Source organism: Marmota flaviventris, chromosome 13 (assembly GCF_047511675.1).
Source record: "Marmota flaviventris isolate mMarFla1 chromosome 13, mMarFla1.hap1, whole genome shotgun sequence".
Lineage (NCBI taxonomy): Eukaryota > Metazoa > Chordata > Mammalia > Rodentia > Sciuridae > Marmota > Marmota flaviventris.
In genome coordinates this window covers 68,159,854-68,185,838 of record NC_092510.1, presented here as the reverse complement: position 1 = coordinate 68,185,838, position 25,985 = coordinate 68,159,854, and the positions used below count along the sequence as shown (strand labels likewise).

The 25,985-nt window shown below is 45.9% G+C and overlaps 2 protein-coding genes across 6 annotated transcripts in view; one reads left to right on the top strand and one right to left on the bottom strand.

Moving 5' to 3' along the window:
* Positions 1-1,900: 1,900 nt before the first annotated feature.
* The window catches only part of Rusc2 (RUN and SH3 domain containing 2), a 62,765-nt gene continuing 38,680 nt past the window's right edge, over positions 1,901-25,985 (bottom strand). For 3 of the 4 annotated variants that reach the window (XM_027931092.2, XM_071600734.1, XM_027931093.2), the window contains exons 2-12: positions 18,694-20,790; positions 11,898-12,539; positions 11,504-11,689; positions 11,191-11,331; positions 9,244-9,320; positions 8,875-9,049; positions 8,679-8,784; positions 7,973-8,019; positions 6,721-7,552; positions 6,491-6,628; positions 1,901-6,406 (exon numbers count right to left, since the gene is read on the bottom strand). In XM_027931092.2, the coding sequence (XP_027786893.1) occupies positions 6,205-6,406; positions 6,491-6,628; positions 6,721-7,552; positions 7,973-8,019; positions 8,679-8,784; positions 8,875-9,049; positions 9,244-9,320; positions 11,191-11,331; positions 11,504-11,689; positions 11,898-12,539; positions 18,694-20,722 (4,575 nt within the window). In that variant the 5' untranslated portion in view covers positions 20,723-20,790 and the 3' untranslated portion in view covers positions 1,901-6,204. The remainder of the gene's footprint in view (positions 6,407-6,490; positions 6,629-6,720; positions 7,553-7,972; positions 8,020-8,678; positions 8,785-8,874; positions 9,050-9,243; positions 9,321-11,190; positions 11,332-11,503; positions 11,690-11,897; positions 12,540-18,693; positions 20,791-25,985) is intronic. The other variant, XM_071600735.1, reaches the window with a different exon arrangement.
* On the top strand, positions 3,719-5,569 carry Cimip2b (ciliary microtubule inner protein 2B). 2 transcript variants are annotated; one of them, XM_027931095.2, is made up of 6 exons: positions 3,719-3,810; positions 4,176-4,399; positions 4,486-4,703; positions 4,899-4,950; positions 5,025-5,222; positions 5,481-5,569. In XM_027931095.2, the coding sequence occupies exons 1-6, from the start codon at positions 3,749-3,751 to the stop codon at positions 5,567-5,569; spliced, it is 843 nt and encodes a 280-aa protein (XP_027786896.1). In that variant the 5' UTR covers positions 3,719-3,748. The 2 variants fall into 2 exon arrangements, with proteins under 2 accessions (XP_027786896.1, XP_027786897.1); XM_027931096.2 differs by having other exon boundaries at positions 4,486-4,738; positions 5,093-5,222.

Below are 25,985 nucleotides of genomic sequence, written 5' to 3'. Positions count from 1 at the left end.
GGAACCACAGAGGCAATAAGGATTCCAACTATCCCTTAGTAATCTTCAATCCTTTTCACAGGTCAGAACATTCTTTAGGTGTTTAGCAATGTTCTTTTTTTGGTACCAGGGAATGAACCTGGGGGCACTTAATCACTGAGCCATATCCCCAGCTCTTTTTTTTTTTCACTTTGAGACAGGGTCTCGCTAAGTTGCTGAGGCTGGCTTTGAACCTCCGATTCTCCTGCCTCTGCCTCCTAAGCCACTGAGATTATAGGTGTGTGCCACCGTGCCTGACTATAAATGTTCTTTATACAATGGAAATAATAGTGGTAATAGGCTATGTATCCTAAATAATAAAGGTAATAGGAAATAATAATGGAGTAGGCTTCTTCACAAACCATAATCTAAGAATAATCCTGTTTCTTTTTAAAAAATATTTTTCAGTTGTAGATGAACACAGTATCTATATTTTATGTATTTATTTTTATGTGGTACTTTTATTTTAATTCATCACTTGTTTCTAACTGCCATGTTCTTTTTTGCAGAAAAACGTTGTTCTACTCCCTACATCCTAATCTATACTCCAAATTCTAATGTTTCTGTTTTTCAATTTCACAGACCCTCTCCCCTAACATCTGTTGTTGCCCTTACCTCTTCCCTTCTCCCCTGAACTGCTGCTTAGTCAGCACTTACAATAAACTAGATTCTGAGATAATTGCCTGTTATATACCATCTTATCTATCTTATCCTACTCTATGAGATGGTAACATTAAAATTTCCCATGGTATAGATGAGAAAACAGAGGCTCAAGAATTTGGCCAGTGTTCATATAGTGAAGCTAGAATTTGTAACAATTACATATGTTTTATGGTACTGGGTATTGAAACCAGGAGTGTTCTCTTATCTCCATTCCAAGTCCATGTATATATTTGTATTTTCACTTTATTTGAGACAAAGTCTCATAAATTGCCCAGGCTGGCCTTGAACTTGTGATCCTCTTGCCTCAGCCTCCCAAGTAGCTGCAATTAAAGGTGTGTGCCTGCCTTTTAATTTAACTTTTAAAGTTATGACGTGTTTGGCTTTATGGAAAACAAAACAAAGTGGTCTCAACAATAATGAAATAAAAAGGTGCTTAATTCAGTGGCTCTCCATTACTGTCAAAACCTCAGGTGTTTTATTCTGTCAGACATCTTTGATGTATTCAGGCTTTGTCTCCAGGTTAGCTTTCCAGGCTACCAAGGTTCTATCCTCACACTCCCAGAATGTTTAGAGGCAGAAGTAGCTATTTTTCGTGTGCATGTCTTTTTAAGAGCAAAGAAACTTTTCCCAGGATGCTCCCCCAACCTTGCCCCAGCAGACTTTCCCTCATATTGCCCAAAACACCAGAATGCTTCCCTAGTTATTGGCTAGGGGATCAGTATGGGCCTAAACTAATTAAGGCTGGCTGTCCCTTAAGTTCCTGGCCAATTGTTAGAAGGGAAATATAAGTAGGGGATAGAAAATAGATAGAAACTTCGCCCGGAAGTGTCTGTCACAGAATCCTTGACAGACTTCTGTTATTCTGGGCTCTCCCCTCAGCTCCTACCTTCACTCTAGCAGATTTTCTTTTTTTTTTTTTAATTTTTATTGTTGGTTGTTCAAAACATTACATAGTTCTTGACATATCATATTTCACACTTTGATTCAAGTGGGTTATGAACTCCCATTTTTACCCCATATACAGATTGCAGAATCACATCGGTTACATATCCACTGATTTACATATTGCCATACTAGTGTCTGTTGTATTCTCCTGCCTTTCCTATCCTCTACTATCCCCCCTCCCCTCCCCTCCCCTCTTCTCTCTCTACCCCATCTACTGTAATTCATTTCTCCCCCTTGTTTTTTTTTTTTTTTTTGCAGATCTTTTTTTTTAAAAAAATATTTATTTTTTTCAGTTTTCGGCGGACACAACATCTTTCTTTGTATGTGGTGCTGAGGATCGAACCCGGGCCGCACACATGCCAGGCGAGCGCGCTACCGCTTGAGCCACATACCCAGCCCCAGATTTTCTTAACTGTGAGCCAGTCTCCTAAATGACACATGCCAAGGCTATCCTTGGCAGAACAGTGAGGAATGGGAAATGTGTTCCTTGGGGCCCCTGACATCCCCTGAGATGTCAGTGTTGTGCATGGTCAGCACAGGCAGTCACAGCCTGGGACTGGGAAGATGAGCAGTGAATCTAGTTGGGAAAGTGGCCAGCCCAGCCCTGACTCAGCCCAGAGCTAAGTTCTAATCATGCTCCTCCTTCTCTGCGATTTGGTCTTTATAGTGCTTTTTCTTCTCTTTGAATTTGGTACATTTTCTTAATAAATTCTAATTTGTCCCTTAGTTTTATACTCCAGCGCTAACCTCAAAGCTCCTTCCCCTGAATTTCCAGTAAGAATACTTATATTGCCGGGCATGGTGATTAAGGGCATATGCCTGTAATCCCAGCAGCTGAGAGGCTGAGGCAGAAGGACTGCAAGTTCAAAACCAGCCTCAGGAACTTAGCGAGGCCATCTCAAAAACAAAATATAAAAAGGGTTGGGGATGTGGCTCAGTGGTTAAGTGCCCCTGGGTTCAATCCATGGTGAAAAAAAAAAAATCTCAAAACCATCAAACAAAAAACCAAACAAACCCCAAAACAAAAAACCTATATCCACTGAATGTAAGACCATTGATCTTCCATGTGTCAGAAGCTGAGAGATAACATCAGACAAAAAGAAGAAACGCAGTTCCGGTGGCTGTGTGCCACTTCTTTCACACATACTAGTTTACTTTATCCTTAAGTACGTCAGTAGGTTAGGTTATTTTAACCTTCACATATTGTTTAGGAATTCAGGTTCAGAAGAATTTACCTGCTCTGAGAGTTTGTGTCCACTCAAGGCCACAAGCTATTATGAGCCCACATCTGCCTGGCCTCATGGCTATGTTCTTCTCTACACAAACATTTTGGTTTCATAGTGTGTGTGTGTGTATATATATATATATGGCCAGGGATGTGGCTCAGTGGTAAGAGTGCTTGTCTGACATGCACGAAGTCCTGGGTTCAATTCCCCAGTGCCCCCTCCAAGTGTACATTAATTTGTACCGTACAGCAAGAGTATAGAGTGAGTAGTGCTGTGTGCATTCGTAAACAGACAGTGGGGTTCAGACATGCTCCAAAGCCATGGAACTTAGCTTTTTTGAATGTGCACATACCACTCTTGGTATGCCAAGCTAAACATTGCATATTTGTTAAGGGGTGATTCAGATTATAATAGGTATTCAACAAATAATGCTTGTTAAACTACTTCAATGAAAAAACTTACTACCTAGAGTTCTCCGGGTTCCTTTTTTCCCCAATCATCTCCCCTCATACCTTTTCCTAAGGACCTCACTCACAGGGGCACCACAGCTATACCTCCTCAGGCCCTGATCAGACAGGGAGGCCTCAAGGAAGACTTCTGGTAGAGACCTGAAGGGTCCTAGAGGTTTTTGCCCTCCCACCTCAAGGCCTCCTTTTTCTTGGAATGGACAAACTGGACTTCTCAGCCTCTTCCTTGCCTTGGGTGGCTTGTCTTGTGGCAGACACCGGTGAGCCCATTCTCTGGCTCTGCTGGCTTTGGCTCCCACTAGTCATCACATTAGTGCTACCCTACCCCCTCCTCCTCCAGCTCCGCCTCCTTCCTCTGGCTCCACAGCCTTGGACACAGTACACAGAAGCTCAGCAGGAAGGGAAACAAAAGGAAATTCCTGGGTTCCCATGGCTGTGTCCAGCAACTTCATCCCAGGACTCAGTCCTCTGAACCCTCATTATATCCCAGGGTAAGACTTCTATTCAGAGTACTCCTCTGCTGGCTTCTGGGACTTAGATATAGGAGTTGGGTCACCTAACCCTTGGGGTCAAGTGGATGTATTGGTTTGAGAGATCCAAGGTATCTATGGTGCTGGGCAGGGAGGAAAAGCAAGAGGATGCAATAGCTGGGTCTGTCACAAAGTTCTATGTTGTCTTCTCCATGGGAACAGCAGAGAAGTAGGACTGGAAGCCCAGGCAGAGGCCTTAGAAACACCTGCTCCGAATATCTGCACAGCCAAGTACAGAAATATCAAGGCTTTAGAGGGTTCTTCTGTCTCTGGGGATGGTGAGGCAGGGGGATTCTGGAGGTGAGTGGGTGGGTCCTGTGCTACAGGTACACTGGACATTGCCCACTACTTCGGTTCAGCATGGGCCAGACCTACGGGCAGCTGACTGGTGAGCTACTTCGAGGCCCTCCTGGCCTAGCCTGGCCCCCTACCCACCGCACACTTCTGCCTCCCATTCGTCCTCCAAGATCTCCTGAGCTTCCCAGGAAGAGCCTCCCTCCCAGGCATGGGCCTGAAAGGCTCAGCTCCAGCATGATCCCTGGGTACACAGGTTTGTATACCAGCCTGAACAGGGGCTGCCATCCCATAGCATGTGTCCCCAGTACTAACATATCTTCCTTGTTCCCTGCACACCAGGTTTTGTACCCCAGGCACAGTTCATCTTTGCTAAGAACTGCAACCAGGTCTGGGCTGAGGCTCTGAATGGTTTTACTCAGTGGTATGGTGGGCAGGGGAGTAAAAAACTGTCAAAGGAGGCCAAGAGGGAAAAAGACAAGGAGAAAGACCAAGAGCCAATGTCAGAGTTAGAGCTGGAGGCAGAGAAGAAGCCAGAGCTGAAGCGGGAGAAACAACAAGTAAGACCAAGAAGACTGGTGAGAAGTGTTGTGGGGTGCTTTTCCTTTGCGTCCAGGCCGGGGACTTGACCATGGGTAGTGTGACTGTGGGTACAGGGGTCGGGGCTTGAATGCCCATGTTCCTGGGAGCTTGTGTAAGAGAACAGGGGCTTAACTTGACAGCATTATTTTTCTTCTATCAATTTCCTTCGCAAGGCCTCCCCCTACTCCATGGATGATACAGACCCTCAGAAGTTCTTCATGTCAGGTAAGGAGGTGGATAATGACCAAAGGCATGGGGAGGCCCACAGGATGTCTAACTCAGTGTCCCCATCCACTCAGGCTTCACTGGCTATGTGCCCCGCGCCCGCTTCCTCTTTGGCTCCAGCTTTCCAGCGCTCACCAACCAGGCACTGCAGGAATTTGGGCAGAAGAACTCACTGGGCAGGGCCCAGAAGGATTCTAAAACTCTGCCCCCGCTTCCCAGGACCTACCTTCAGAACCTAGGTCTTCTACCTCACTATGGGGGCTATGTGCCAGGTGAGACTAGCCTGAGGGAGGCACCGTGGACTGGAATGTTTATGTGTGTGGGATGGGAGGGGGCATGGCTTGGAAGATTAGAACAAATGGGGGGATCTTGGATCATATGATTCAGCTTTATCATTAGACAAAAAAGGAAACTAAGGTAGCTCACAGGGCAGAGTTAGGACCAGAGTTTGGGTGGTCTAGGCAACTGGCTGAGAATTAAATGGCTTTCAGGCTACTGGCTATATATGACAGACTCTCTTGGCCACACAGGGTATAAGTTCCAGTTTGGCCATACGTTTGGGCATCTCACTCATGATGCTCTGGGCCTCAGCACCACCCAAAAGCAGCTCCTGGCTTAGGTACCTGGATCTCAAGTTCTCCCTTCCTTTCATTCTATCCCGGCCATATTTTTGGAAGAAAAGAGTTGGCGGGCAGGGGGTGGGGGAGTGGGAGCACAAAGGAAATGGTTTGGAGGCTGAGCACCTTTTTTATTAATAGGTGTAATAAATAAATAAATAAATACATAAACAGAAGCTTGGGCTCTTCCTCCCTCTTCTGACGACCAGGCACTGGTCACAGCCTATTTACAGCTTGAGGGGGCTTAGGGATCTGGCCCCAATACTGTTACATATTCTTATTACCACCTTGCCTAGGGAACCCTACAGATGGCCTTCTAGGTCATCTCCTGCCACAGGTACTTGCTTTGTCTATGTAGACCCCCGGAAGGGTTGGCCCAGATGGGCTAGGGGAATCCTGGCAGCCCAGTGCTGCACCCCTTCCCTCCTTTCCTGGGTAGAGGTGTGGGCGAGGTCACTGGGACAGTTAAAGGGGAGTAATTAATACTGAGCACAGGGAGCAGGTGCCAGCACAGGGATATGTGGCCCCCAGCTCTCAGTCTACTTTCTGTAGCCAAGTCAGAGGGCTTGGGCAGGGCTCTTGGGCTCTGAGTCTGGGGTTGATGAGGGTCCCTGAGGCCACCAGCATGCACAGGGCCTCAGTTTTGGCTGCTTCCAGGGGTTGGACTTGGAGTCGGGGTCAACGTCACGTAGGCCAGAGGCACCAGGCCAGTGTCAGGGCCACGGCTGCAGCGCAGCCAGTCTCCTCCAGCTGGCCCCAGCACCCGCAGGATATCTCCCTTGTGGAAGCTCAGCTGTCCTGGGCCTGTGGCCAGATGGTGGCACAGAGCCTGAACCTCGCTGGAGAAATAACAAACGGAGGTCAGAAAAACCCCACTGATAGTCAAACCCAGCTCCCCAATCCTTCCATTTCTCCTAGCTCACCAGGGGGGCTTGGAGGGCAGGGCTGGAGAGTGTGGCTCCTGCAGGCTTTCCTTGGGCTCTGTCTCGCGGCGGGCACCCATAGTCTGTGCCACTCGTTGGAACATGGACTTGTCCAGGCTCAGCCAGTCCGAGGGCAGCCTAGGGGAGAGCAGCCAGGCTCTGTCTCTGTCCATGCCCTGGCTTAGGTCAGGCTTCCCTACTCCACATCCATACTATGGGGAGGATCTCACCTGTTTGTCGGCCGGGCTTCCCTCTGAACTTTTCGGGAACCAAAGAGGTGTCCCCACTTGATGCCCCCAGGAGAAGGCTCTGAGGTCCCTTCCTCATTTTCTGCTGGTGGGGCAGTGGGCCCCTCCCTCTCCCGACTGCGTCTCAGCTCAGCGAGCACAGAGTCTGGGGGGCTTCCCATCCAGAAGGGCCAGCCCCTCTCCCGGCCAAGGGCCTCCTCAGGGGCAGGGCAGGCCTCAGCCCCTTCCACTACTCCCTCTCGGGGGGGTGGAGCGTGGGGAGGCCCCCCACTTCCTGCCCCTTTCTTTTTTTCACTGTTGCTGCCACTGTTGCTATTGCTGCTACCTCGAGGGAACCTAGAACCCTCAGTGGAGCCATCAATGTAGACCTGGGAGCTTTGCATGAGCTGGTACCACCAGCCAGCCTGTCCACCTCGGGCCCACCTGCCATGGCCTGAGCCCCCAGATGTCTCTGCCACCTCTTCTGTCTCCTCTTCCTCGTTCTCTTCTCCTCCTTCTGGAGCACCCACACCCTTCACTCGCTCCCCATGGGCTACCCTGTCCATGTCTCCAGGGCCCTCCTGGCCACGGGCCCGGGCCAACTGCAGCGTTGAGTGGGCAGATAGTAGCAGGTCCTGAGACACCCGCAGCAGTTCCTTGTGCTGCCGCTGCTGTTGCCCACTTTGCAGCAGCCGATGTTGGAAAAGCAAGTCGAGGTTGAAGGGCAGCAGGGCCAGGGGCTGCAGCAGTAGCAGCAGCTCCTCAAAGAGGCCAGGGCACACGGTGTGAGCTGCACTCAGGAAGCCCCAGGGATGGTAGTGGGTCTGGATGATATCTAAGGGAAAGAGAGGGAATGAGCAGAGCCTGACCTGAGTGGGACACTGAGGTGGAGCCACTACATGCTGCTGCCCAGCAGTGTGCTGTTACGGTGCACACCAGGCCCCCAGCAGCGGTGCAGTGTACAAACTCCACTACCTGAAGTGACAGCTTTTGAATCTGAAAGAGGAGTTTCTGGTCATTCTAACTTCCAGACCGCCTGAGTCTCCTGTTGCCTGAAAGGGTCTAAGTCAAGTAGAAACCAGGAGAGGACTTGGGTCGATGCCCAAAGCTCTGAGGAAGAGGCTTGTGTGGTCTGCGTGTACCCAATCCGCCCCCACCTCCAGCACCTGAAAATACAGTAATTTCTCCCTCTTTTTGAGTCTCTGAGGTCTTGCCTGTATTGACTTTGAGAGACATAGCAGATTCTGGACTTTACCTTCATGGTTATAGAGGTGATTAAACCAGAACTCCAGGGACCGGATGCTGTAGGGAGACAGGTGAAAAAAATTGAGTCTTGTGTGGATAGAGCCAGATAATAAGGTACAAAGTACACAGTACAGGGGTCAGATACAGACAGCAAATATAGGTGAAATCTCTTTCTATGGCCTGAATACTACCTAATTCTGGAAAGTCAGTGGGGACATGAGGAATGGGGTAGACATGTAGTTTACAAGTGAGTCACTTCCCCTAGAAGCCTGCACAAGACCCAAGAAGTCAGCGTGGCTACTAAGTGAGAGGACAGGCAGCCAAAGGGAGTGATCTGGGCCCATACCTAAGAAAGGATACTACTACTGCATGGGTTCTAAGGTGGCCCTACAGTTCAAGAAGAATTTGGAAGCAGAGCTGGAACTGAATGGATCAGGGATCACAAGATCCAGAGAAACCGAAGCCAATTAATTTCCAAATAAGCCACAATATGGATTTGTAAAAGCAGGAGGCCATGTTGGTGATCAGTATCAGAGGGTTGTGGGTGTAAAGGGAAAGCAGTGCCTACTGAGAGGCTGTAGCCAGCTGGGAAGAAAGGAAGCCTGGGCCCTGGCACAGATCTACTCCTTCTATCTCAGTTGAGGGAGCTGGTTCTTGAGAGGAGGCAGAGCCCGACAGGGCTGGCTGTAGAGAAGAGCCTGCTGTTCCACACTCACTTGAGCAGGCCAAGAATGAAGGCATTGAAGCGCATTGTATGACTGGTGAGCTCTGGGAACTGGCTGACTTTGTTGTAGAGGCCATGCAGGACCTTGGTGGATGGGCCTGGGAGGAAGGCAGAGTTGGAGGTTACACAACTGACTTCTGTGGCCTTAAATTCAGTATGGGGTTCCAATATTGCCACCCAAAACTTACCTAGCTGTGTAGAAGCCTCAACTACACTCCACGGCATGTTCTTACGCTGCCCGATGATGACATCTAATACAAAGGACTTGAGCCCATCTTCTAGAATAGCCCGGACCGCAGGGCACAAGTACTTCAGAACCAGATGGCCTACATTGGGGCTCACTGAACTATTTCCCAGCTTTGCCTGCAGATGCAGTAGGGAAGTTCAGGAAATCATGTGAAGTCTGACCTTGGTTCTCTAAGTCAGCCCTCAGGGTTCCTTCTCCTCTTGCCATCCCCATCCCCGAGTTCCAACTCTGGGCTCTAAATGCAAGAAAGCAAGGGAAGAAAGCAAGAAAGCAGCATACAGGGTGAAGGTCTACAGATTTTCTTGCCTACCTTTACCCCAGGATCCCGGCTTGTGCCAAAATGGGCCACAATGAGGTCCACAGCTGTGTTAACAGCTTTTACCAGTCCTGCAAGAGAATTTGACAAGTCCTTGAACCAATTCTTAGTCGATCCAGTTGGAATGAACTTCCGTGTGGAAGGGGCAGCGCTCCAACACTTACTCGCAGTGTCCCCGGGTCTCACGGAGACACCCAGTCCTTGCCTTTTTCTGTTTGTGCATGTTCAGGCCCCTCCTGTACTCCCTGTCCCACTCTGGTACTGAGAAATTGAGCCTATGAGTGCTCCACTACTGTGTCACATCCCCATCCCTTTTTTTAAATGTTAAATTTGGCGATGGGGTCTTACTGATTGTGGAGTCTAGCCTCAAACTTGCAATCCTCTTGCCTTGCCTTGCCTTTCCAAGTTGCTGGGATTATAGGTGTGCCCACCATGCCCAGCCCCTCATTTTTTTACCTCCCAGCCTGGGCCCAACTCAGTGCCACCTCTGCCAAGACCCTAAACCTTCTCACTGCCCAGCCTTTCTGATCCTGGATCAATTCTACTATCAATATCTGCTCTGAGAAAACAGGCCACTGACTGAGGATGGAGAAAATTCAGGTCCCTTATGTTGGTGCCAAACAAAGGCACTTCTTTGGTATTTGCCTAGTTAGCACCCTCTGCTAAACCCTTAAGCTGTTGTGTCAAATGTTTACTGCACTTCAAGCCCTTGGATCTACTTCACACAGAGAACAGAAGCCACTGGTTATGAATTCCTTTAACTTCCCTCTCCCTCCAAAACTTATATTGGATTTGCTGGGCATAGTGACGTACACTGTAATCCCAGCAGCTCGGAAGGCTGAGGCAGGAGGTTCACAAGTTTGAGGCCAGCCTCAGCAACTTAGTGAGGCCTTAAGCAACTTAATGAGACCCATCTCAAAACAAAAAATGAAAAGGGCTGAGGTTGTGACTCAGTGGTAAAGCAACCCTGGGTTAAATCCCCAGTACAAAACAAAATGAAACTAAGCAACCAACCAAACAAAAAACCCAAACCCTACAAAAAACAGTATATCAGGTTTATGCCTCCTCCTTCCCTCCCCCCTATCTTGGAGGCAGTGGCTGTTCCTCTTCTTGCCCAGTTCTTTCTTCTCCCTAAGCTTTGGATCTCACCTGCCCAAGGAACTTGGGCAAGACACTTTAGCTTCATCTTTTCCTCCTTCCAGGCTTCTACCCTTTAGCCTGCAATTATACTCAATCATTTCCCCACCATCTCCCTGAAACTGCTCTTTTAATTCAGTGGTCACTTATTTGGCAAATAGGGAGGTTCCTGTCAGTCCTCATCTAATCAGATATCACCAACATGCTTCTAGAAGCTGCCAGGTCCTCTTGTCCCTTCAGTATGCCCACTACAGCACGTAGGCACTTATTACACAGTGATCTTCCTCACTATACTTTTAAAAAATATTTAAAAAAAAATTTTATTCTAATTAGTTTTACATGACAGCAGAATGCATTTCGATTCACTGTACACAAATGATGCACAACTTTTCATTTCTCCGGTTGTACATGATATAGAGTCATACCATTCATTCAATCATACATGTACCTAGAGTAATGATGTCCATCTCATTCCACCATCTTTCCTATCCTCATGCCCCATCCCCACCCTCCCCTTTGCCCAGTCCAAAGTTCCTCCATTCCCCCATGCTCCCACCACCCATCCCTCACTATACGTGGCTCAGTGAGGGTAGGGGCTGAGGTCTGGTGCCTAAGCATTTGCAAATGACACTTGCTCACTCACAGTACATGAACCTCTACCTCTTGCTCCAGTGCTCTCCAGGTCCTTCTCAGCACTTTGACTTTTAAGACAGGGAGATATTCTGGAGGCCTAGATAGTAGGGCAACAGACGTACATAGATAGTGGCAGCGGAATCCCTGGCCTGAGCTGGGGATTGTATGTACCTTTCTTCTGAAGGAGGTCGATGGAAATGGCTTCTGAGTTGCCATCTGGGGACAGACAAAACTCAGCTGGAGGCTTCTCAGTCAAGGAAAAGGGGTCTTGCAAGTCAGGGCAGGTCAGTGTTAATGGCTTCACTACCTGACCTGTAAATAAGAGAAAAATCAATCCCAAACAACTCTCTTTCCAAGAGTTCCAGCTCAGTTCACTATCTTAGACCCTCTCTGAGACACATTCCTATGGAACTGATCCCTTTTCCAGCCCTTCCCAGCTGTGGCAGAGCCTGCCCTGGGTGTATTGGGGACCTTGCCCACACACCATTTAGTCGGCAATTCAGATGGCTAGCAGCACTGAAGGAACCAGGGAACTCAAAGATGGGGTTCCTGCGGGCCAGCCGAGCTTCCTGTGGCCTTCGGTCTAGGCTCCCTGACAAACCAGGTGGCCCTAGTGGGTTCTTCCGCCTGTATTCCCGCCACTTGAGGGCTTGAGGGGAAAGGTGGTTGGCTGGAAGCAGAAGATCAGCAGAAGAAACAGACAAGCAAGAGTTAAAAGGAGACAGCATTTCATGTCCAACCAGTGGGCCCACTAAAGCCTCAGGGTTAGGGCGCTGGGGAAGGAGATGCAAATATTTCAACCCCTGACCCCAGTCTAGAATATAAGAAACCATTCAAAGGAGAGGTAGAATTGCTTGGGCTGGGGATGAAGTCCATACCATTACTGGGTCTGGAGGCCATGCTGCCCTCACCACCTCCTCGGGTCAGGCTTTCTGCCCGGCTGAAGCCAGATCTCCAGGAGCCCAGAGGTGGCAAGCTTCCTGTTCCATGGAGTCGGTATTCAGCCAAGGTCAGTATCTTCTGATCCTCTTTCTGTGGCTGCTGGGAGGTGGCAGGCCGGACGGTAGGAAGACAGGAGTGGTTCCATGGGGGCAGGCTTTCTGTGGCTGTGGCCTGCTCTGGAGGAGGGGAGCACGAAGTAGAGGCAGAAGAGTCAGTGCTGGGCCCAAAGGGGCCAGCACTCCGGATGGGGGAGTAGCTGCCCAGGGGTGATGGCCGTAAGGTCTCTGGCTCAGGCCCAGCTTTCCTGGCACCTCTGCCAGTGTTTCGGGGTATGGACACCTGTGGCTCCCCTGAGGGAGCTGGGGCTGGGCCTGGAGCAGTGGGGACAGCCAGTGGGGCAGGCTGCTGTGCACGGCTGCAGCCAGAGAGGCTGTAGAGCTGGGAAAGGCTGTGGAGAGCCCGGGCCTTGGCCAGCTGCTTGGGGAAGTGGTGCTGGAACACGAAGGGCTGGATAGGCAGCGTGGTTGGCCTCTGCTCCTTGCTGTAGCGAAGGACTGGTCGGCTCTCAGCACCACCCCCTGTAGCAACAGGTATGGAGAAGGAATCAGACACTGAAACCCACCATGAAGAAAACACAGAAGCAGAGACAGTAGATGATGCCCCCTGGGAAAGAGGGGCAGGACCTAGGTTGTTCGAACTGAACAGGGCAGGAGTCATGGGAGGGACACTGTTCCTTCTGTAACATGTTTCCTATGTTTTTATGATACTGGTCTGTTTATATCTCTTTGCTGTTCAATCCTTCTTCATTTTCTTCACTTCAAAGGTACATGTACCTTAAGACACAAGTCTTATATCTCACTTCACACTTTCTCTCTTGCATAGAATAGCTTAAGTTCAGACTTTCATATAAATGACTCACAAGCCCACAGCATTAACCTTGACTTCCTTTTTGATCTTTAGATTCTTCTGATGTAGGGCTCTTTCACTAATTTCACTAAAAATTTGCTACTTTAAAACAGCTTCCCTGATACTTTCTTCCATTTTTGTTACTGGCAGAAACACCATTTTTTTTTTCTTTTTTTGGTCCTGGCCCAGGAGTGCTTTACCAATAAGCCACAGCCCCAGACCTTTTTACTTTTTAAATTTTGACACAGGGTCTCACTAAGTTCCTAAGGACCATGCTAACTTGCTGAGGCTGGCCTCAAACTTGAGATCCTACTGCCTCAGTCTCCCAAATTATTGGGATTATTGGGATTACAGGTGTGCCACGCCCCACAGAAACATCGTTTTCTTTGTTTCTAAGGCCTAAACTCTTAAGAGTTAGAGTCACAGATTCTCAGTGTCATGTTATTCACTTTGACAATAACTTTGTTATTGACTCATTCATCATCCTGTCTCCACTCATATCAGCATGTTTCATTCTTGAGCAAATCACCATTTTTTTTAGTACTGGGGATTGAACCAAGAGCCTGTCATGTGCTAGGCAAATAAACACTCTACTACTGAGCTGCATCCCCAATTGTTAGCAAGACAGGGTCTCGATCAGTTGCCAAGGCTGGCCTTGAACTTGCAATCCTCCTGCCTCAACCTTCTAAGCAGCTGGGATTATAGGTGTATACCACCATACCCTGAAAAATACTTCTTTACTTGTAGCAGCCCAAACCAGCCTTCCTGTTATCCTTCTACCCCCACTGCTGCTCTTCCATGACCATGGCACTGGAACCTCAGAATCCACATCTGTTCCCTCTGCACAAGCATGTTGATGTCTTGTTCTTTCAGTCAGTCTTCAGGTCAGAAGACTTCATGGGGTTCAGAACTAAACACAGAACCCCAGGACCGTGTTTGTGTATATACTACATGCCTAAGAAAACACAGAACATGTGGTGGACCTGTGAATGAACACAAGGTGGCGCCACAAACATTTGCAAAAACCCTGGGTGTGGCTCACTGAAAGAGTGGCTCAAAACTCTATTAGAGACAGGACTATATTCTTACTTGACAGTCAGCATTTTAAACTTTAGAGACATTAAGTCATTTGCTCAAGTTCATAGCCAGAATTCTGTCTAGGCCAGATTCTGACTTTGGGGTCTAAGTTCTCTCCACCACATTACACTACTCACAATGTGAAGTCAGCCTGGTTTTCCTACACCTCATCTCTTTTACATCAGTGAGTCATGATGGATGGGAACCACAGCCCCATTAGGGAGGTGTTTCAGAAACATGCCCTGGGGACATTTTCAAACTATATCCTCCCACCGTCCCTAGTGTCATTCTTCCTTGCTTACTTTGTTCTAGCCACACTTTCCTTCTGTCCTTACAAACTAATTTCATTAACACCTTGTTGCCTTTTGCACCCAAGACCGTGACTTCTTTCTTTCTAAAATCTCACTACTCAGACATCAACTCTAATATCACTCCTCCCAGTAAGACCTTCTCTGACCACCCTCACCCCTCTGGCAGGTCACTCTTGTCTCATCACCCTGTTTCTTCTTCTTTTTAGCATTTTAATATCATCAGAAATTATTTTTGTGTATTTATTGCCTATTACTTTTTGTAAAAGCCCCAGAAAAGTAGGGATTATACTGTTCTTTGCTGTATCCCCAGGGCCCAACATAGGGCCTGGTACATAGTAGGTACTGAATAGTTGAATGAATCCCCAGTTTTGATTCATGCCAGTTTCACTGCATTCACAATCACTATACATAAATCAGCTAGCCTTCTGAAATAATTTACCTTATTTTATCTCCTGTGGTTTCTAGTGACCACAGAACAAAGTCAAATGTTCTCAGGTGAGTAGGTGCCTGCACATGGCATAAATCAGGCTGCTCTTCCCTAGGACTTTAACTTACCATCCTTAACTCTGTTCTCCCTACCCATCCCCATTTCCTTCTTTCCTTTCTTTTTCTCTCCCTCCACACTTCCTTCCCTTCTTTTTTGGCACTGGGAATTGAACCAAGGGACTATCACATGCTAAACAAGTGCTCTACAAATAACTATGCTCCCAGTCCTTGAAAAAAATTGAAAAAAAAAAAAAAATTTTTGAAACAGGGTCTAAATTGCTCAGGGCAGCCTGCAATTTGTGATCCTCTTGCCTCATACTGGCAAGTAGCCGGATTACAAACCTGCCCTTCCATGCCCAACTCTATCCCCATTTTTAAGCACACTGCTATCTCCATTGGGAACATCATCCTTCTTTCTACTTAATCACATTTCAAGGCTGAGCTGATGCTGACTATCAGATTAGGTCCTCTCAACCACAGCTTTATTGTACCACCTACACAGAGTATGTCTGAATTAACTATTTATTCCTACTCTTTAAAAAGCCTCCTTATAATGTCCCAGGGTGTGAATTGGGGCAGGAGAATCAGATAAGAAGGAGGCCCACTCTGGGGAATGTGTCTCATTTCTCTCAGGGAATACAGAGAGCAGGTTTTATCACTTTTCTATGTGATAGTCCTTAAGAAAATTGGAGACAGAGGCTATATTCACTTGAGTTTGTTGTTCTCTGGGTGAACAGCCCAAGTCTTCCAGTTTCTTCTTTAAATGTAGTGCCCAGAACTCCATGGAACACCAGTAAGCACTCATTGGGTCAGAAGTGTGGGGAAACTATCAGCTCTTCCCACTGGAATCTATGAATTAATCTATGATTTTAACTTTGAAAAAAATTATATATTTTGTAGTTGTAGATGGACTGAATGCCTTTATTTTATTTATTTTTGCTAAGGATCAAACCCAGTGCCTCACACATGCTAGACGATTCTCAGCATCACATAAAAACAAATAAACAACAACAAAAAAAAGGTATTGTGTCCATCTACAACTAAAAAAATAAATATTTATAAATAAATAAATAAATAATAAAGGTATGGTGTCCAACTACAATTGTGTGTATCAAGTCAGGATAAAAGCCCTGTGGTAGGTTACTAGAGACTTTAAAAAAAATTTATATTTTAGTTGTAGGTGGACACAATACCTTTATTTTATATTTATGTGGTGCTGAGGATCGAATCCAGTGCCTCACCCATGCTAGGCGAGCGCTCTCCCTCTGAGACACGACCTCAGCCCACTTACTGGAGACTTATAGAAGAGAACCAAATCTCACTGATAGAAACAAATTCTGAATGCCTCTCTTTTCTCCGACCAGACTTTTCATGCTCATGGAATGCCAGCCACAGCATCTCACTAGATACACCCCCAGACATTGTAGTCTAAGAAGAAGTGGGTTCCAAATTGCTCTCTCTAGCCAATCCCCAAACCTGCCTCTTCCCTACACACCTCCTTGTCAACTCTGCCCCAGGGCAGTTGTTTATGTTTGGGTATGTGCAGTCTTCTGATGGGCTGAGATCCCCAACAGCACAGGTGACATTTTTGAAAACACTCGTCTTTTTTTTTGTAGTGCTGGGGATCAAACCCAGGGCCTCACGCATGCTAGGCAGCTGCTCTACCACTGAGCCACACTCCCAGACCAATACTTTTAACCCCTTTCCTTTGAGAAGCCAAAAGACCCAACCTAAGGCTGCAGTGCGGCTGTGGGAGAACTTGTTCCCTTTGTATTCCCCCCTCTCCTTCCAAGCTCTCTGAGATCTGGCTTCTGCCCTCAGTACTCCTACAGTTGCTCTCAAGATCTGTCTGCATTATCTTGCGGTGATTTTTCTTTTTCACTCTCTTATAGGTTTTCTTCTATTTTCTGGCAAAGTCATCTTAAGTCAGCCCCACCCTTCCAGCACTAGGGATTGAACCCAGGGTCCTCTACCACTGAACTAGACCTCTAGAACTTTCTATTTATTTATTTTTAATTTTGTTATAGGGTCTTACTAAGTTCTTGAGGGTCTGGCTACATTGCTGAGACTGGCTTCAAACTTGCAATCCTCCTGCCTCTGACTCCTGAATCACTGGGTTTATAGGCGTGTACCACCACACCTGGCTTCACCTCAATCTTTTTTTTTTTGGGGGGGGGGGTGCTGGGGAATTGAACCCAGGGCCTTGTACATGTGAGGCAAGCACTCTACCAACTGAGTTATATCCCCAGCCCAATATCAATCTCTTTTGAAGGTTGCTCTATTCACCCTGAAATCATAGTGTTCCCAGACCTTTATCCTTGTTGGCTTTGTAACTCCACACATTCTTCCTGGATGCTCTTATCTACTCACATAGCTTCAACTATTTTTATTCCACAAACTTTCCAATCTATATGGTGGTCTCTCCTGATTTCCATGGAGACACCCTTTCAGTCCATCACCCATCCAAACCACCAGTGAACTTTAAAATTAGACTATGGATCTAAGCAAACAACAACAAACATTAAGAGCAGCAACAAAGCTACTTCCCTGATTAAAATCCTTTAGTGCTTCCATTCCCATCCTACAATGGCTATACTGAATTACTACTATAGTTGCATTCCTGGGACACATCAAGCTATTCTGTGCCTTCGTGGTTTTGTACAGACTATTCCATGAGCCCAGAACATTCTTAAAAGTCTCCACAAAACCTAATGCTCATCATTTTTCTAGATTGGGCTCAAATGTAAACTGTGCTAGCCATCCTCCCCTGACATTCCATTCTGATTTAGATATCCCTCTCTCTGACCAGCAGCATATACTGCCATCTTTGCATTTGAATGATCTGTTTCCTTCCTTAGTTGGATTTCCTTGAGGGCAGATTGTCCTTCTCATTATTTCTGTCACCAGCACCACCTTAACACAAAGGCTGATATAAAATAATAATACTTAAAATACAATAAAATGAATAGGGAAAAGGCTGGCCTAGGGAGGCTAGGTCACAGGTTCTTTCTCTTTTTTAATTTTTACTTTTAGAGACAGGGTCTCACTATATTGCCTAACTCCTGGGCTCAAGCAACTTTCCTGCATAAATGTACCAAGTGGCTGGGACTACAGGTGCGTGCCCTGGTCCCTAGTTTAAATTTCAAGTTCTTAGAGTAGCTCTAATAATTGATAAAGAATGGACTCCACTGCTATCCAGTGTGGTTTTCCTGTTGGACACAGCCTTTGGTTGTCTCTTAAGCACTGCAAATTCCTAAATATCCAAAATTGAACAACTCCTTTGTCCTTTTTTTTTTTTTTTAATAATTCTACTTCTGTTTCTGGGCTGGGGTGTGGCTCAGTGGTAGAGTGCTCACCTAGCATGCATGAGGCACTGGGTTTGATCCTCAGCACCACATAAATGTAAAATAAAGATATTGTGTCCACCTAAAACTTAAGAAAAAATATATTTTTTTTAAAAATCTACTTCTGTTTCTAATCCCTATTCAGGGTTTCATCATCTTTCCAGTCATCTGGGTTGAGAATCACAATCTTATGAATATTTTGTTTCCTAATACATCAGTATCTAAGTCCTGTAGATTCCATCTCTTCAGTGTGGTTTTTTTTTTTATTTTTTAACTTTTTTATTCAAATTTGTTATAAAGGCCTTTTCTTTTTCTTTTTTGGTGGTGCTGGGGATTGAACCCAGGGTCTTGTGCATGCGAGGCAAGCACTCTACAAACTGAGCTATATCCCAGCCCTCCAGTGTATTTTTTAAGCTTCTCTTTTCTTCCCTCTGCTCCCCATCCCTGCTGCCCCCACCCCAGGGCAGAAGGACATTGCCCTGAACTGGAAAGATAATAGATCTAGCCTGAGGAATCCCTCATGGTATGGATGGGGCGGTTGTTGGGGACCTATCACCAAAGGAGGTCATGCATATATCTTGGTATTCTCCAGCCTCTGAGTTCCTTACCGTCAGCTCTAACTCTTGCATCCCTCTGGGTATGGCTGTTGGCTGGGCTCCCAGGGAGAGCAGACCCTGGATCCATCAGTGGGGCCAGGGGAACCTGCCCAGTAGCTCTGAGGCCAGCTGGTGGAGTCTCACTGGACTGGGGGCCCTGACAGACCTGAGTGGACCAGGGCTCTGGGCCAAGTAGGTCTAGGCCTGGCCCCAAGGGCATGGGTGGAAGGCTATGGCTACAGCGAGTGCCCTCATCCAGTGGGTCCACCTTATCTTGCTGGACTTCTTGGATGGGTGAGAACTCCTGGGAGGAGTCCCCAACGCTCACCCGAAGTGGTGGGGACCCAGAGCTTGCAGTTTTCTTCCGGCCCTTGGCTAGTTCAGCAAAGGAGGTGACCCTCTTGGGTGGGGAGCCGGACCCAGCCAGGGCTGCAGATCCCTCACTCAAACGTACTGGGCAACTCAACATGCGTTCCAGTGAGCCCAGGCGGACAGGAGGGCTGCGCTCAAGACTGCGGTCGTAGCTTCGAGAACGCTGACGTCCAGTGCTGAGGTTGGGGGGTGAAGTATTGGTGTACACTTGCCCCTCGAGCACAGTGGGGCCCATGGCAACTACTGCTTCTGTGGAGGAGCCCACTGTCTCTTGTTCCTCTGGCTGAGCTTCTGGCTTCTGGAAGAGGTAATACTCAGAAGGCTGGCTGGGGCCTGGGTCTGGGCCAGGGCCTGGTGGGGGACTTATCTTGGTGTGTTCCTCAGAGCAGCTAGTGATAGAAGAGCCAGCTGGGCTTGGGGATGATTGGGAGGACAGGTCACAGGTGACAAGTTTATAGTAATTTTGTGTGGCCACAACAAGACGGGCCTGGCTCTGGAAGCAGGCTGTGAGGTCAGCCACCGCTGGGCAGGGCTCACAGTGTGGGCGGTAGGAGTTACAGTTGGCATCAAGCTCAGGAGATGAGGTGTGAGGACAACCACAGCCCACTTCCCTTCCTCCACTTTCAGGGTGGTGGGACTCACAAGACATCTTAGACTCAGCTGGGGAGGGATGCAGGTCCAGGTAGAAGGCGCCAGGGTCTGAGTGGCTGCAAAAGGAAGAGTCGCTGCAGGACTGTGGGGCTGAATTGAGATTGGCACGGGAGTTGCCATGCATCTTGTTGTAGAGGGCGCTGAAGGTGACCAGCACACCATCTGAACTGTTGCAGGAGGAGTCACTGACATAGCCCATGGACTGGTCAGCTGCCTCAGACTGACTGGATGTGCTACTGCAGCGGCAGTGCTGAGCTCCCAAGCCAGAGCGTCCAGGGTTCCTTGGGGATTCATCTGAACTAAGTTTCCATTCCTGGTCAAAGGAAAAGCCAGAGGTGTCACTGGTTCCCCCTCCACTGCCACTTCCACCATGTCCCCCACACTCATCCAGCTCCATGGTCTCTGTTTCGAGCTCTGGCCGGCAGCAGTGGCTAGTGCTGCACTGCTGAGTACCCAAGGTGGTCACTGGCTCCTGTTCTTGTCCCTCCACCACTCCAGCCCGACTGCGTGTTGTTCCCCATGGCCTGCCCCCTCCAGGGCCAGACGGTGGTAATTGGAAAGAAGATAGATGGAAGGTGGGCTGGCTGGTGCTGTGCAGGTGGAAGGACTGCTGGGTGGCACTGTCACCAATGTTGTCATCATACAGGTCCCCAAGTCCTGGCTCACTCACACCCTCCTGCAGCAAGAAGGGATTGTGTCGTTTGGGGACCCCAGAGCCTCTTCCATCCCGTCCTCTACTTTTGGTGCTATCTGCTGACCGTGTAGATGCCCCTGGAGTAGACTGCAGGTTGTTATATAGAAGGGAGTCAGCTTGTCCCAAGTCTTGGTCAGGCTGGGTGATGCCCAGCTCGGGTGGGCAGAAAGGATTAGGTCTTGTGCTTCCACTATTTCCACTTGCCCCTCCACAGCACTGTCTGTCTGGAACTTGACAGTGCACTAGAGGAATATGGTGCACGATGAGGGTCTCTCCAGTCAGCTTTGGGGGACTATCCATTCTGGAAAGTTCGAACAAGGGCATCAACAGCACCAGACACTGCCCCTGGAGCCCAGTGGGGCAGAACACATTTCATCAGGAGAGCTTGGCACCTGGAGAGAGAGGGAAAGAAAGGGAACCTAATGTCACCTCCCTGGAAGTCAGGGACATGCCCTTCCCAACAGTATTTTCAGTGGAGAAGAGTCCAGGAGGAAAAAAGGCTCTGGGTCAAGATGAAGCCTTGATAGCATAGCCTGATAAGGCAGGTGGGGACCCCATCATACTTTCTGCATTGCACAGATCCAGGTCCTAGGATCCCTCTTCATTTTAAGGTCACCATGCATCCAATTGTGACAAAAGGCCACATATAAAGATCTGGGGATCTCAGGGACAGCTCTTTCCCCTTCTCTTGCAAGGACCTCGTTCTGAACGGTAAACAATGACTAATTCTGCTTAGTGACATAATTAAGGGAAAACCATTTAGGATGTCTGAAAAGGTCCAAGACACAGAGGGGATACAGATATGCCTCACACAGAGCTCAGCATTCAAGTTTATGGACAGGCGGAGAAATCAAGACCAATACATTATATAGTCATAGCTATAAATTTGTAAGAAATGAATATATTTATTTTGTAGACTGGGTATTGAACCCATTGGCATTCCACCACTAAGCTATACCCAGAGCCCTTTCACAGGCTGCCCTTGTATATAAGGAAGTCAGCTTGAGATTCAACTCCCTCAGCTTCCTGAATAGCTGGGATTATAGGCATGTGCCACCATGCCCAGCAAGAAATGTATTTTTAAATATACTATATTATTTGACCAAGTGGCTGTCACCTCTGACCCCCTTCTCCTCCTAAGAATCCCAGAATACTTGTCCTTCTCCTCTCTAATGACTATGAATTCTAATATTCACACTACTATACTGGAGCTTCTTGAGTGTAAGCTGAAGTGGACATTAGGGAGACTGCAAGTATGGTTGATGCTGGCCTCTTCCCTCCTCCATGGGGGTGGGGACTATTTTTATCTCTTTTGTTTCACTCTATCATACCATTACACAAGGCTTGGCACACATGATGGGCCTAATGTATTTCTGATATTTGTTTAAGGGTACAGACCTCCTGAACCATCCAAATTCTGCTAAGTTTGAGCCCAGAACTTTCACTACTAGAATTCCCTAGAAAGTCTTTCTTTCCAAGTTCACCTCTGATACCTTGAAGTTCTCTCTTGTTCAAGGTTGCCTGGCTCTAAGGACACAGAGTCCATTCTGAGATTCTCTGGTCTCTTGGCTGTACCATGGCAGAGTGGCTTCCTCTAGTTCTAGTCTCTGTACCTCCAAGTGCAGGTCCCCACAGTCTTCTCTTCACTTAGACTCCTCATATATCATTTTCCCTGATTCATTCATTTCTTTTCTTTCCCTTTTTATTCCTATCATTTTCTTTTTATTTACTCTGAGTCTAAATCCCCCACTATCTTTCTTTTATTCATCATTTAACTGAACCCCTGATATGGATTTCTGAAGATTTCTAACTCATTTTGACACAGGGCCACAGCTCTTCGTGAAAAGTACAGGAAAGAGCAAGTAAGTTACACATGCTCAGGGACATGAACAAGTCATACTTGTTAAAGAAAAAATGCAAATGGCTAATAAATATATGTGTGAGGGAAAATTATAATAAAATATAATTATTTATGTTAAATTAAATCATATTAAAACTAAGAAGCAAGTATTTAGATTCTTCCTCCTCCTTTTTCTGAGAGGAAGTCTTCTCTGTTGGACTCCAAACCCTTGTATGTTGACTTGGGTAATGAGGTAGAGATAAAGGAAGGCAGAAACCAGAGAAGCTAAACTGAGTTACAAGATTATGAGTTACAGAAGAAGATATACAGTAAATATTTGTTATTTTGAGTTAGGTGATAGTTTCTTAGGACACCAAAAGCAAAAGTGATAAAAAGAAAAAAACAGATAAAGTGGATTGCACAAAAATTAAACACCTTTGCGCTTCAAAGGATACCACTAAGAAAGTGAAAAGCCAATTCATTACATGGGAGAAAATATTTGCGAATTATGTATCTGAAAAGATATATATCTTTGAAAGGCAAGCAGTCTACTAACTGAACTATATCCCCAGCCCGAAAAGATATATATCTTATCAAAATATATAAAGGACTTTTACAACTCAACAGATAACACAGAGAATGTAGCTCACTGGTAAAGCACTTGCCTAACATACCCAAGGCTCTGGGTTTGATCCCTAGTGCCACAATCAATCAATCAACAAAGATACACAATTTAAAAATGAGCAAAGAATCTAAACAGATACTTCTTCAAAGAAGACATAAAAGTAACTAAAGGCACACAGTATTAGTCAATAAAGAAATAAAAACCACAATGTAGTGCCACTTCGCTTCCACTGGGATAGCTAAAATACAAAATAAAATAACAAGTGTTGATGGTGTGAAGAAACCAGAACCCTCAAACATTGCTGAGGGCATTGTAAAATGATGCAGCCACTTTGGAAAAATAACCCGGCAGTCCTTCAAAATATTAAAAACAGAGTTACAAGATCCAATAATTCTACTTCCAAACTTGTATACAAACATTCAAAGCAGCATTATTCAAGTGGAAACAATCCAAATATCCAAAAACTGATAGATATACAAAATGTGATATGTACATGCAAGGAAATATTATTTGGTGATAAAAGGAACAAAGTCTTGATACAAGCTACAATATAAATGAACCTTAAAAATATTACACTAAACGGGGTGTGGTGGAGCACACCTGTAATCCCAGTTACTTGGGAGGCTGAGGCAGGAGGATCACAAGTACAAGGACAGTCTCAGCAATTTAGGGAGACCCTGCCTCAAAATAAAAAATAAAAAAGAACTAAGGGTGTAGCTCAGTGGTAAAGCACCCCTTGGTTCAATCCTCAGCACAAAATTAAATTTAAAAAATGAAATAAAATAATGCACTATTTAGCTGGGCATGGTGGCACACACCTATAGTCCCAGCTACTTGAGAGGCTGAGGCAGGAAAATCACTTGAGCCCAGGAGTTCAAGGCCAGTTTGGGCAACATAGTGAGGCCCTGTTTGAAATAAATAATAATAATGATGTTGTGTTAATATGATTACTGACTTGGAAAGATGTTTACAAAATGTTTTTAAAAATTTTAGTTATAGACATAATTCCTTCATTTTGTTTATTTATTTGGGTACCTCAGGGGCACTTGACCACTGAGCCACACCTCCATTTCTATTTTATTTAGAGACAGGGTCTTACTGAGTTGCTTAGCACCCTGTTTTGCTGAGGCTGGCTTTGAACTCACAATCCTTCTGCCTCAGCCTCCACAGCTCCTGGGATTACAGGTGTGCGCCACTGTGTCCAGCTTATTTATTTATTTTTTGTGGTGGTGAGGATCCAACCTTATACATGCTAGGCAAGTGCTCTACCACTGAGCTACAACCCCAGCCCCACAAAATATTTTTAAGTTTGTGTATGTGGTACTGGAGATTGAACCCAGGGGCTTTCCACCACTAGGTCATCCTTACTTTTATCTATCTATCTGACTATTTATTTATTTATTTATGAGACAGCGTCTCACTATAAGTTGCCCAGGCTGACCCTGAACTTATGATACTTCTGCAACTTCCCAAGTAGTGGGATTACAGGCATATGTCATTGTCATCATGTCTGGCAAGTGTTCACAACATATTATATGAAAAGAGCAGATTACAAACAACATGTAAAGTATGGCACATTAAAAAAAATATGTGTATATGCATGGAATAAAATCTAAAACATATGCAACAAAATGTTAATAGCTCCCACCTCTACTGAATGATTCTGGATTATTTTAAATTCTGTTTCATCTGTATATTCTAATAAATACCCATTATGAACACAATTTAAGGATTATTATTATTATTTATTTTTTTAAAAAAGGAAGATTTTTCCCTACATATAGTGCTAGATTTTCCCTAAGGTCCAGGCCATAATTCCAAGGCCTGGACTAAAAGGAGTATGGAGAAATTTCTTATACACATGCATAATTTTAAGAGCACCTATGGGTTATAGCCACAAATGATTTTTAATGGGTACTTCCCCCTTTTAAAAGTAACATTTTCAAGAACTATTCACAAGTATACAAGAGTTTATGATTCTTTCCCTAGAACAATCACCAGCACATGCATGTATTCATATGGCAAAACACTGATGCACAGATACAGTCTAGAACACTGGTCCTCTAAACCGAGGATAAGAACAAATATATATGGAAGGTAGCACAGGAGCCCTTGGCTGGAGGGCACTGACTGTTTTGTTTTGTTTCTGTCTCCCAGTTTAGAATGCAGGTCAGAGGTTAGAGACTAACACAATCAACTCTGTGTCCCTAGAACTTATTACAGTGTTTGAAATCTGGTAGGTGCTTGATTGTCTGAGGACTATTTTACTCATTTTTCAAAAATTGAGTTGTCTTTTCTTTATTGAGTTGTAGGAGTTTTCAAATTTATTTTGGATACATGTCTTCTGCAGATACATGTCTTGTGAATATTTCTTCTCAGTCTATGGCTTGTTTGTGTGTCTGAGTCCTTCCCCACCCTTATTTTTCTTTTCAATCTCAGCTTCCACAGCCCGAGGACCCTTGTTTTGCATCTGTGGTGGAAAACTGTTTATTTTCTTTCTTTTTAGATATAGATGGACATAATACCTTTCTTTTATTTATTTTTATGTGGTGCTGAGAATTGAACCCAGTGCCTCACACGTGCTAGGCAAGCGCTCTACTACTGAGCTACAAACCCAGCCGCTATTTGTTTTCTTAATGGCATTTTTTTTAATTGTTAGAAGTTTTTAATTCTTATAAAGCTCAATTTTTCAGTTTTTTTCTTTTAGGGTTAAAACTTTTTGTATCCTAAGATATCTTTATCTAACCCAAGATCATAAAGAATTTTTTTTTTTGCTTTTATTCTAAGAGCTATATAGTTTTGGCTTTTACTTTAGGTTATATGGAATCTTACTTTAAGTATCAAGCCCCTTTACTCATGATTTCATTTATTTTATAATTGTGTATCTCAGAGAAGATCTTAACTCCTTCCCAATCTCCATATAACCAGGGCAATGCTTGCCAACACTTCCTCCATAGACAATTCAATTTGATCAACTATGGAGAAGTTCTGCAGGTATCTCATGAAATCTTGTATTAATGCCTCACCTCACCCCCTTCACATTTTTTACAAAGCACTTTTTATATATATCATATCTCATTGATCCTCATACCAACTTACCAAAGTAGGCAGGGCCATCTTAA